A 13,573-nucleotide genomic window follows, 5' to 3' on the forward strand; every position below is an offset into this window, starting at 1 on the left:
TTACTACATAACCCAGGTTGGCCTTGAACTTCCAGCAATCCTTCTGCCTCTTCCTCTGGAGTGCTGGAATTATGAACACAAGAGACAATGTCATCTTATAAGGCATGCTTTGAGTCTACTTTTAGACTAGAGAAAACTTGAGAGTTTGCAATCTAGTTCCTTCATTTTAAGACCAACCAAAACAAGTAAGTACCCCAAATGAGTGGACATTTCATTCAGATGAACTAAGAGACTTTCAAAAGATTGTAGAATCAAGGAAGAAAGACTAGAACCCGGTTATTCATATTTGCCATATAACACAGTGGTGTTTGTTTCTGATTTTGATTGTTAGTAAATTGCTATACTATTTCCCATGCAAAATATTGCACAAGCTAACCTAGCTTGAATGCTACATTTTCCAATTTATTTTTGCCTCTTGTTTAGGAAATAAGCTACCCTATTAGGATGCAGAAAGGTAACCCCACAAGAATAAAGCATGAAATCCTTAAGAGCACTTGCTATATTATTTTTGTAAATTAGAACTGAGTGTTTAAAACTATAATGAAAAGTGTTTCATATTTCTATTACCCTCACAAGATCTCTTAATATTTTGTTATTCCCTGGGCATCATAATAACATTAAGAAGAAAATAGTAATAATGGTCATTTAAGATACTTAGAAGCCATTCTCTCTAATCTAATCTCCACACACCTGCAAGGAAAATATTCTTATGCCCATTTTACAGCCCAGGAAGCTAAAATTTAATGGCTTAAATATGTGTCTTTTTCAAAAATTAATTCAAGACAGAAGAAAATAGTATTCAAATGTTAGTAGCTAGGACTGCAAGTCAAGCGATGATTTGGTTTTAGCCCTGCAGCCTAACTAAGACATTTGACACTAAAATCTTGTGAATGAGGAGAGTAGAGTTCTGGTGTTAGCTGGCTTCCTCAGGAAGCCATGGGGAATAGGATATGAGCAAATGTCCCTAGTGGACAACAAGACCTGGGCAGAGCACTGAGGGACAGCACAGAAGCCTGTCAGGTCTAGGTAACTGAGAAAAACAGGTCAACATCACGTCCCATTTCCCATTCAGGGCTGTAGCTTCTTAACCAGATTACAATGCAAGCTCACATTGAAGACTTTTAAATGGCATGGCTTCCTGTTGTGATCAGGACTCAGTGCCTGTCAGTGAATAGAAAGCACTTCCCTGACTTCTTGCTGGCACAGGAACTCTTAGTGAAAGAAAAAGAATCTGAGCCTCAGAGAGACGCAGCAGCAGCACTGTGCTTCCCAGCTCTGTGAGGCTATGCAGCAGACTGCAGCCAGCCAGGCAGCTTTGAAGTGCAAGGAAGCCATGGCCAGAATCTGCAGGTGTAGCCCTAGCCAGGGCTCCCCTCCATGACATCTCAGCTGGTCCCACCTAAGCTTTTATGGTCCTTATACCTCAGACATTTGACCCACCCAGCTTAGAGATGTCATCAGGGTCAAATTAGATACCAAAGTCATTGCAAATGAAAGACCTTTGCCAAAGGTGGTAGCCAGAGGCCTATTTAACGTGGCTGGCTATGGAAAAGCAGCAGTCACCTCTGCATGTTGGTTCTTTCTAACATGGCCTTTAGCTGAGATGGGCTATGTGGTGAACTAAGCAGGATGCTGAGACCTGTGCACTGTCCTCTGTTCCTTCTAGAAAGAGTTCCCAACAGACATGAGGAGCACTCCAGTGATCGCTCCATGCACATGAGTGGAGTTGGCACCATGCAGTGTCCCAGGTGCAAAGCTCAGCTGAAGAGGAAAATGTCAGACATGCCTGGAGTACATTCTGCCATAGCCAGAGAAACAGAGTATGCTTGCTATGGGACAATTATATGTGTGGGAATGACTACCTGAGGATATAGAACATTAGCTGGTGTACTATACTTATATCAATATTATTTATTTATATCAATATCATTTGTGACATAAACGTATAGTGCACACTCTATTGTTTATGTTACTAAACACTATATGATTATAGTTACATAGGTCAATTTACAAAAACTATACTTATTATGTGACTTATTGTATATAATTTAGTTTATCACATTTCTTAATTTTCTTATTTACTAAATACATTTAACTTAATTAAATAGAAGTAAAATTTTCCTTTCTCAGGCATTGAAGGCAAGTTTTATGCATAAACCCTTACATAAAGTGAAATAAATTGAGAATTGGGAAATGAAAATAAGAAGGGCTGGAACTGTTTGTTTCTAAATGATACAAACAGGATCTGCCATGAACACCGGACCGACTGACTGAGGCTTGCATTTGATAAGCACTGACATATTTCCAGGCACTGTGCTGGTGTGCTGTGTAAAGTCATGTTTACTTTGTAGGACAATCAGGAGAGGCAGACTTTATCAGCTTTGCTTTACAGATGGCAAGTCAGAGTCTGGGAGGAGATGGGCTAAAGTTACGCAGGCTATGGGGAGCTCCTGGACTCCTGAACCTGAGTGAGGAACATAAGACCTTCCCTATTGTGGCCATGTTTTGCAGAGAGAGGATAAAATATGCAAAAACACCTCATGTCATCCCTGTTGGCTTTGTAGAAAAGAAGCTTCACCTTTGCTTCACCTTCAAGTAAGCCATTTCTAACTCAAGCTTGCTTTCTCACAAGAGCATAACGATCTACAAAACATAAGTCTATGGTAGATATTTACTTACTCAACAAGGTTTCCTTATATGTTAAGCAGCTCTAAGTATGGGGTCCATGGTGTTTTATAAAGTCTATGCTTAAAGCGCAGTGCAGAGACAAATGAGCAGGTTCTGTCAATGAATACAAAAGCACAAACATCCAAGTATCATAGAGGGAAATTTGAATGTTAAGAAGAACTGCAACAAAAAGGCCTGAATTAGACAAGCAGTTTGGGAAGAGCTGGAGTCATAAGCGAAGACTCGGACTACAACTGGTCCCACAAGGAGAACTTACAAGAGTGGGGTAAGGTCTTGAGTATTTCAGGGAGAGGCAACTGAGGAACAATAGTCAGGTCTCTGGGATATGATATGCTTGATACATAAAAAAAAAAAATCCTCAACTTGGAAAAGTATTCGTCTACATCTATGTGTTAATTCTAAGGGGGTTAGAGTATATACCAAGCATTACATTGTATAACAGCGTCACAAGGAGAGATATAAGAGACCCTGGCCATGAGACTGAGTTCAGTTGCAAATGTAATCAGGATGCTAAAGAATGCCTTGGTAGAACTTGGAGAGAAACTTGGCCTCATTAAAGGATTACGGTCTTAGTCAGGGGTTGGAGGATGACTGGCTCTGGAGCACAAACACATGACTGCATTTTCAGCCAGAGGGAAGTGTAGAGAAAAGCACAGAATGAGAGTAGCGCTCAGTAGTCAGAGACAAGGAAGCTGTCAGTGAGACTGCAGACAGACTGAGTGATGCTGAGCAAACAAATCCTGTGAAGAACTCCACACTGTGTCTGCTGGGCAGCACAGCTGGGTATCATATTATAGGATTTGGATCGAAACACAGTGATTACAGTAACTGGTGAGCATTCAGAGATTGTTGGCTATGGTAGTAATAAGTAGACCATGACTAATTTTTGTAATCTTTTAAGCCAGAGAAGATGAGAACTGTCAGTTAAGTCAATGGTAGTGGGTTTGAAGATGAATGACCAGGTTCCAGATGACATTTGAAGTATCTAAAGTAAAGCAGGTGGTTATGACGTAGGTACAGAGGTTGGGTATATACCTCATGGTAGCATGGAACTCAAAAACCCTCTGTAATCCAATGGTTCCATAGGATATTTGATTGCAGCCTTTTAAACATTGTCTGCCGATAAGTAGTATTAATGATAGATAGCTCAGAGTGTCTCCAGATATGCACTGAGCAGCCTGCAAACCTGTGTGAATGCCCTGTGGTCATCTGCGATATTAGTCACTTTTCTTTTCATTGGCAGAAGCGATTTAAAGGACATGGGATTTATTTTCATTCAAGCACATGTATCCAATAGGCCACATGTGTCCATGGGTTCTGTGAGTACAGCCCAACATGAAACCAAAAATACACTTAAAACATGAGATTTTTTTTTAAACTGATATATCTGTAACTTGACTACATGGTTCTTTGGTGCAAATTTTGTAGATAACAACATCTTTATCAGAATGTCAAAAGGTTTGAATTACCTGAAAGGTATAATTCATCATGAAGAGAAAGAAAAAGTAAGCAGGATCACTTGGTCCATGGCAACGGACAGAAAGAAGAGTCATAACACTAAAATTAGGGATGCAGTACAAGCCACAAGACCTGCCTTAATGAACTCCATCAGCCTACCAGGATTTATGTCCCAAAGGTTATGTCACCTTAGACAACACCATTAGCCTAAGACCAAATGTTCAAACACATGTGCTTATAGGAAAAATTTCACATTAAAGCCATAACTCTCATTGTCACTGGGGGGGGGGGGGGAGTCCTGGTCCACCAGCAGGGAAAACCAAAAACATCTATCGTAGGACTTGAAAATATATTGTTTGAAATCCTCAAGTTACAAGTTCACTGCCCTGCCATTTACTATGTGCAGTCTGGGCATTTCAAATTAAGATTGTCATTTATTTCTTTGTGTTTTGTTTCATTATTTATCAATACTAGCTGAATATTAAGACTCATTTGTGGCAGATTGTTATTGTCATTGAACACAGATCAGTTCTCCAAATGTAAAGAAGCATTTGAAAGTATTCCCAAGTGACATTTTTATTATCTTCAGAAGTTAACACAGAAGCAAGGATAGAACTTCATGATATTACTAAGATCAATTCAGAGTAAAAATTGCATTAGAGATACTGAACAGTTCAGTGGGCAAGCAACAGACATGGGCTTGGAGGAGCAAGGATGGCTAAGACGTACTCAAGCTGCCAATGACTTGCCAATGAGCTGGAGGTGTTTCGATGCAGAAGTGGTTCACTGTGGAAAGTGCTTTGAGGGCTGGGGCCTGGAGAAAGGGGCAAAGCCAAGAAAGCTAAAGAGCAAGGGTTTATGGACATATTATATTTGGAGAAATAACGATATTAAACCAAAAGAAAACAGCATAAACCTATATGACCTGAGATACTTTAATGAACACTCTCTATGCCTCAGCTCTTCATTTTAATCACTATTTTATAATTTTTAGGAGGCCACGAGACCAATAACGTGCAAAACACTTTGAACAGATAGAGATACTGATGTTGTCTACCAAGTGTTTCATAACTGTGACCCAAAGGGACTTTGTTCCTTCCAAATCACTTCACTTCTGTCTTATTGATGATCTACACGCTGTGTCAGAGTTTATCACTCTTCCTTTGAGAAAATGACAGACTCCCCTTTATTTACCAGGAATGACAGATAGCGCTGCCTGGCAGAGTGGAACTGTCTGGTTTGCCTTGGACCTCCACTCTAAGAAGCTTGTTTCTAATGAGTGATATTGACCTGGTATCTACCTGGGAACTGTGGAGGTCATACTAAGCTGCTACCCAATCATCCTAGCACCATTTTTCCTAAACCCTTCAAACTAGCACAGGAAAGACCACAGGAGTGAAAATCCCACCTCTACAATGGATGCTGTTTTGGGAGTTCCATCCCAAGGTATCATAGATATTGAGTGACTTAATAAGTCACAGCCATGTTTTTGTAGACTGTGTCTATATTCCTTCCAGAGAGACTGTGGGGTCTTCATAAAGAGGCCTTAAAATGGCCAAGCATTTCTAGCTAAAGGACATAGTATATTACAAATATTTTGAGACTGCACAGAAGTTGTTGCTTGATAGGAATGAGGAAACATGTATTGATATTTCTATGCTCAGACCTATTTTTTTTAACAAGCTAAAAAAAATTACCGGAAAACAGGCAGAACCATTTTCTCCCGAGTATGCCGTACAGGTGGAAAGTACACTATTTTTTCCCAGTGTGTATTTTGGTAAAATATGTGCACTGAAATTTCAGGGCAATTCCTAAAGTAGAAATAACCCCTGATATGGCAGATTTATAAGCTAAGCAATTTTTATTTATTTGCTAATGTGGATTCCCTTAAGAGCTCAAACCTTCTGCTGGTTACTTATGACTTCTCCTTGAAAAGTCTCACCTGTGAGGTCTCAGCACTGTGAAACTGCAGGCTTATCAGGGTTATCAGGGTTGAGCATCAGGCTGAATTCTCATCTGCCAAGGAATTGGGTGGTTTAGAATTGACCAGTGAATCAGCTGCTCCTTTGATAGTTAATAATTCATAATTAAAGTGGCAATACAAATAAATCAACAGGACTATAGGCGTGGTGCCTCTTCTCTCTCTTTTGATTCTGATGACTGGGGTAGGGAAGGGGGAATGGGAAGGAATCTGAAAGCTTTTATCCTGAGGTTTGGAATTCTGTTCAGCCTGTTTTCTGAATCCTCCTCTCAGAGAGGAACTCAGTGCATGTTCTTAACAGCCTCTAAGTCCAGGATGCAGAAATCCCTCATGCATTTAGTCCCCAGGGAAAGAGACAGGGTGATGTTCTAGCTGCAAAACAGCTGGCTTTGTCATCTTCCTGAGCCTGGCTTGGATGAAATGGCACAGTAAGGATGGCTTTAGTATTGGGGGACACATAAGGAGGGGCAGCAGAAGGAAGGTGGCATTTTGAGTGGTTTTCTAAAGATAAGCCAAGCCTGTAAAGGAAAGGGATGAGAAAGAAGGAGAAATAGAAAAGTCTTCCAGGTACCCCAAGACCCTGACACAATCCAAGAGCATGGGCATCTGTATGATGCAATCCAAGGGCATGAAGGTCTGCGGTGTGTGGTGTACTTGACAGTTTCTATAGTTGACGGGCTATAGTCCGACGGCAGAGGCTCCACATACACAGAGGAACTTGATTGCTCTACCTGGGACTGAAAGAGTCAGTAGAGGAACAGACTAATTCCATCATTACCTCGAGAGGTCATGCTGGCTACGTGATGGAAAAAGCTAGATTAGATGGACTTAGACATGCAAAATGACCACCTGCAAAGTTCCAGGAGAGAGTCCATTGTAGATGTCTATTGCGAATTGATTAGAAACCCAAGGAGAAAATGATGATAGGAGTTGATGTGGACTGTATATATTTTCCTATCCTGAGCTTTTAGTGAAGTTGATAATTAAGGCCAGAAGGTTGATGAAAATAATCAGTAAACTAAAGGGTGACATTGTACCCTGAAGTGCCGAAGATCCATGGACATCCTCTACTCCAAGAGATGGAAAGAATCTTGCAATGTTATTTATTATTGCTTGAGCAGTAATCAGCAACAGCGTTTTTGTTGCTGCCATAGCAACCAATACTTCCTGCGTACTTACTTTACTTCAGCCACTCTGCTAAGACAGCACTTAAAATCAGGCAACGAAGCACCTACCAGTTCACAGGTGAGGCACCAGAGTTCAAATGCATGAAAGTAAATTACTGATTAAGATCATACAGTAGGTGAGAAATTGAACTCCAGAACCCTGCCTCTAACTGATGGGATAGCGTAACACGAAAATTAATTCCCCTTCATACCACAGATAAGTCCTGGCTTACTAGGTTCTCTTTGAAATTTTCCAATATTATTTCTCATGCTGTAGAAGTTTGGATCCAAATTTTGGTCTGAGGTCTTTCCTAAGCTAGTGTTATTTGCTGTGCAACTATTTCACTCTGCCGGGCAATGGCAGTGATCCATAGCTCCAGATCTACCACATGGTGAAGAAGGGACACACCAATCCCTCATGTTTCATGGGGTTTCTGAGCGATAATGCTTGGTAGGTTTTGTCCATTCATTGTATTTTAACTTAATGAAATTTAAAATTTACAATTATGTTTATTTGTCATAACTCCAACAAGAACCAAGGGATAGCCATACAATATTAAGATGACAATAGCAATGGAGAATTTTAATGCTTGACTTGTTGGTCTCAATGAGAATACTACTAATAGTCAAGAAATCAATAGAAAGTTTCAGGATGAAGGTGAAATGGTAATAATGAAACAAAGGGGTTAAACGGGATGAAGAAAGGAAAGCAGGTTAGAGGAGCATGGGGAGGGATAATTAATACTAAAGAAATCTTTGAAAATGCTATACAGAGTCCTACTACTCTAGACGTCTTCTAAACTGCATACATGTACATATAGGAAAAGAGTTGAAATGGAGTTAGTCCCATAATGGTGGGACAATGCCACTCCCAGATACCATATGCTTCCAAATAAAAAGCCAATGATCTGTTATAAGTTACCTCTTTTTGAGTTGTTGTTCACTGGGGTCATAGACTTCTCCTCACATAAAAACACTCCAAGCTATTGCTGTTGTTCTTGGTTATCCTCTAGAACTGCATGTTATAGCCCTATTGCCAAAGATACCACAGACTGGGTCATAGAATATGGAGAAATCAGGCTGCTACTGACCTACCTAAAAGTTTCCTTTCTACTGGCTGACTGTCATAGTACTGGAAGGTTGTGCTTACAATATCAAGGGAACAGAATTCAACACTTATCTAGCTGTGAAACCTGTGAACTACAGTAACCAACCTAATAAGATATGCTCACTGGCACAAAACTTACAGAAGCTACCAACCACTTACTGATTACATTTAAAGTCTACTTCACAAGACCAAACTCATACCTTGTACTGTTTGTTAATTAGAGGGGGGAAGACATGAAAGGCTATGTCATAAGCCCTAGAGAAGACCCTAATACTACTATTCTACTAAAAGGACATAGTAATAAACTGATCCCTAAGTTATTATTTGATATCCATTGATCAGTAGATCTCTCAATACCTATCAGAGAAACTTCTTTTAGCAGAAGATGTTTAACATTCCCCTAAACACAGAGACCCACAACTGACTAATATGCAGAGAATACAAAAGCTATGGAGTACTCAACTCTAAGTGAGATATTTCTATGGTAACCCCATCTCCCAAGGCTCAGAAATCATCACAAAGGAGAGGGTGGAAATATTGTAAGAGCCAAAGGAAGTTAATAGGTAAACTATTTTCCATGCATAACAGGATCCTTGTACATCTTAACTGAAACTAGCCGAGGTTCCCAGCACTAGTTCAGAAGCTATTGACAATTGATAACTCCTAAGAGAAGAGAATATGTTTGCTTCAAGTATGTAGCCCCTAAATGACTCCATGCTCTAGTAGATGATCCTACACCCATCTACAGAGAGCAATAAACAGACTCAGTAGGTTGTTTGTTGTTTGTTTGTTTGTTTTTAAATAGAGAAGAGCAGAAGAGCTCATAAAGTTACAAGGGAAAGGTGGTAGGGAGGAGGGGGAGAAAATAGAGAGGAGTATGGGGTATGTTTGATCAAAACCACATGAGATGTATGTATAAAGTTTTCAAAAAAATTAAGAACAACGATTAGCAAAATTTACATTTGGTCTGAAGGATCCTTGTTTGGCTCAATGGAAACATTCTGGTTGTGATGATTGCCAATTGCTTTGGAAATATCTTTCTTGTTTGTAGGAAATACACATCCAATTACTCACTTTCACTTATGTGACTGGAAACTATGTAAAGAAGAAAAGAGTCTATGGGTAAAGAGGGACTCTCTTAGGTCCTTATGTTTTACCTTTGACTTTGCCTCTAATTAAATAAGTGGTTATTCCCAGATCTTCAGATCTTCTGCCAAGGCCACCACCATATACACACAAGAATGTGTGTTCTCTCAGCAGGGCACAACAATGTGTTTTTCTGTTAGACACATTCTATAAATGGTGTCATTTATCAGATCTTTGCCAGGACAAGCAAAGGATTAAAATGATGTTCATCATACAAACATATAATATGTTATATTTATAGGCTGATAGCTCTTTTTTTAAGCACAAAGAACCATTCTCAGATTTTTTTTGTTCTCTCCTGTGTTTCTTTATAGTTCCTCCCCAGATAATGAACATCTCTTCAGACATTACTGTGAATGAAGGAAGCAGTGTGACCCTGTTATGTCTCGCAATTGGCAGACCAGAACCAACAGTGACATGGCGACACCTGTCAGTCAAGGGTAAAGTATTTTCCATGCAAAGTTTTGAGAGTGTATTATAAAGGCTGGCTTGGTCTTCATGCTAAAGGGAGATCAGCAACCAGAAAATAACATTGTATGTGAGGGCATCAATATATCATCTCAGGACCATACCTGTTGGCTCTGAACACAGAGTTCACCCTGAGGGGGAGAGGGGGAGTAGAGTGGGGTACTGCACTGAGCATGACCTTGCTGGGTGCTCAGTAATTGTTATTAAAACATCAGTTACCACTAACTCTAACTTAGTATGAAGGAAATCTAAAGGACATAGGTCCTTATCTCCTTGGAAATAAAACTTGCTCCAACTTGAACTTTCAAGAATGGGCACAGAGCCATCTGATATATTATACTGTTTCCAGAAACTGTGATTGATTCTTGAGAATATACAAGAAACAAGTGCTCCCTCAGGCATTAGAAAACCCGAACGTGAAACCAGTGACTAGGAAAATACACATATGCCTGTGTGTAATGTAAAACTAATGTACATCTAAGAGAAAGCAAGCAAGTAAATTTTAGTAACCTTGAGAAAAGTCAGAGATCTCCATAATACAAAATTCCCTCTCTGAGAAGGAAAGAAAACACAGCAGACTTCCTTGAGTTTCCCAGGGCTGTCCTAGGTAAGTATAAAAACCTTCATGACTTAAATAAAAATGTATTCCTTCCCACTGCTGAAGGCTGTGTGTCAAAGGTCAAATCATGGCCAGGTTGGCTCCTTTCCTTAGCTGTAATGGAGGATCTAGTTCATTCCTCCCTCCCCTTTTCTCTATCAATCATGGATATGCCTTAGTTTGTAAATGTGTCTCTTAGACCTCTGCCTTCATCCTCAGTAGCATTCTCCATATGTGTGAGTTATGCAAACTTCCCCTTTTTATAAGATTAGCCAAATCCTATAGGGATCATAGTAATTAACCACTTCTTGTTTATTTGTTTGTTTTACCTGATTGCCTTTATAAAGAGCCCAATTTCATCAAAACTTCAAGTTGATTAGAAATACATGAAATCAATTAAAAAAATAGAAATCAGTTTTTAAAACTCTTTGGAAAAAATGTACTGATTTCTGACAAGGTAATAGTAACAACTGTATATGATAATTTCTAACACATGATCATAGCAGCCTACCTAAAAATGATCAAAACTGATGCATGAACAGTAAACAAAGGACATGAAAATCTGTCCCACATCACTGTCATAGAAATAACAATCAAACCAAAATGAGATATCACTGTGGTAGAGCCATGAGATACCACTATGGGAGAGCCATGGGATACTACTATGGGAGAGCCCTGGGTACCTACTATGGGAGAGCATGAGATAACACCACTATGGTAGCACCATGAGATACCACTATGGTAGAACTACCAGAAAGATCAAAACTCAATAGACTGAGAATATCAAGCATTGGTGAGAAAGTTGGCCTCAGAAGTCAAAATAAGTATAACTTTACACTAAAAGTAAATCCTGAGTGTAAATAAGATTCTAACAAAATTTGAAGTATCCAGAATATAAGGAATAATGTTCCGATGCCTTCTCCTAATTCAGGACATCAGTCATATCAGGAACTCCAAAAAAGAGATGCTTTGTTAGTGGGAAGCATTGCCTAAGCTGTTTTCTTCCACACAAAGTAAGAAAATTTTTTCCACCCCTCACTTTTTCTAAAGAAAGATAATGCTAATAAATCTGCTCAACATTTCGTATAAAGACTCCAGATATTGAAACCTCAAATTTTCATATTATAACACCAACAAAAGCATTAAAACACACACCCAGTGGGCATTGCAGAGCTCAGCTTTGATGTAAGTGCAACCAGAGTGCGGGTCCCTAAAGGTAAGAGCCCCGGGTGACTTTTGTCTAACACTAGAGAGAATTTACGCTTTATGTGATCGACAAGAATATGTCTAACCAGGAGACCAATTTCTATGCATTTTGTAAAGTTGGATGTATTTATAAATGCTTTAAATCCAAGAATATACTTATTTGATCCCAACTATATAACTCTAAGCCTGGAAATGTTGTAAAAGGCATTTTGACTTTGTGTAAGTGTTTTGAAGCAATTCTTTCTAATGGTATACTGGTAAGAGTTCCTTCCCCCTTTAAAAAAAATGAGAGAGAGAGAGAGGTTCATTCATCTCCCAACCTTTTATATAGTTTAATAGTTGCAATTCAGTGTCAGAGAAAAAAACCCCAGCAAATTCTAAATTTAAATGTTGCCTGTGCGCCTTTCGTCTCCAGGACTGCGCTCCACTGTGAGCAAGGCTTTGTTTCCAGGCCGTTGGTTCACCAGCTTTCATGGCTACCATTGTCTTTGCTTATCTGCTTGCAATGGCATTTAAACAGTTCAACTCAAGGCATTGTCTCTGAAGTTTTAAAACATCTGGAGAGTTTGCAAGTTTGAAATTTGCATCCGAAGCATGGACCCACTGTCTTCTCTGTTTGAAAAAAAAAATGTTGATCTCTACTTGAAGTTAGGGAGTTGTTCTGAAGCTTTAGAGAAACAGCCAGTACCTGTGAGCACCAAACGGCATACTGAGGGAAGAACAAAGTGTTGTTTGAGAATGGAGGAGTACAAAATAAAGGTTACAATCCCATTTCTTTTTACTTTCCAATGGTGTTACACATGAGGATTAATTCACTGAACAGCTCTTTTCCCCAAAGACTAATGCAGTTTCTGAAATATATGTCTTAAATTATGGACTTACGTAATTGGCCTAAGTAAACCATTTAGAAAAAATATTTCAATGAAGAGATGATTAAGGACTAAGAATAATATTCATGCTTAGGTTTTAATATGCAAGTCTAATCGAGGGTGTATATTAGTAGTAGAACATGGATGTGGCTAATATGTCCAAGGCTCTGAATTTGAAGCCCAAAGTCATAAAATGGGACTGAGTACATGCAGCCAGTTCTTAGAAATCATGGGAAAAGGTAAAAAATAAGTGAATGTGTACATCAATTATCACATAGAAGACTAACAATGCTAGCATGTAATGTCCAAAACTACAAGAAATCTCTAAAATTGAAAAAAAAGAATGAGAAAAAGATAGAAAAAAAAACTAACCAAACAAAAACCATAAACTTCAAAGTAAAGCAATGGGATTATTTCGTAAAAGGATAATCGAACAATGGATGGTTTCAGGCATAGCTGTCCTGGTAAATGTTTGTTTAAAATGGTCTGGAAGTGGGATGGGAGGAGGAGGCCTTGAATAGTATCATCTAGTTCCCTTGATGCAAGTATCCTTCAGACTTCCATATTCCTGGGAATTCCTCTGTAGCAACTGTGGAATTCCCAATCATTTTCTCATGAGAACCGACAACTCTACCTACATAAGTCCGCATTCCAAAAGGAGCTGCGAGGGTTGAGGAATCCACAAGGTGCCAGATGTGGCCCCAAAGACTCACAGCTTCTCTAATTTAAAACCTGAGTAAAGAGCTGAATTCCTCCAGACCCGTTCCCTCTCCTGCATTAAAATTACACCAGGATCCCAAGAGACAGCATTCCAGAAGACAGGATACCAACCGTACTTCCCAGGAGGCTGGACTCTACTGGATCATGTGCTGTGACCACTCCAGG

The 13,573-nt window shown here is 39.4% G+C and overlaps 1 protein-coding gene across 7 annotated transcripts in view; it reads left to right on the plus strand.

Moving 5' to 3' along the window:
* The window catches only part of Opcml (opioid binding protein/cell adhesion molecule-like), a 1,111,269-nt gene that overhangs the window by 988,189 nt on the left and 109,507 nt on the right, over positions 1 to 13,573 (plus strand). For all 7 annotated transcript variants that reach the window (XM_063264778.1, XM_063264779.1, XM_063264780.1 and 4 more), the window contains one exon: positions 9,862 to 9,987. In XM_063264778.1, coding sequence (XP_063120848.1) covers positions 9,862 to 9,987 — 126 coding nt within the window. The remainder of the gene's footprint in view (positions 1 to 9,861; positions 9,988 to 13,573) is intronic.

This window comes from Rattus norvegicus, chromosome 8, assembly GCF_036323735.1.
Source record: "Rattus norvegicus strain BN/NHsdMcwi chromosome 8, GRCr8, whole genome shotgun sequence".
Classification (NCBI taxonomy): domain Eukaryota; kingdom Metazoa; phylum Chordata; class Mammalia; order Rodentia; family Muridae; genus Rattus; species Rattus norvegicus.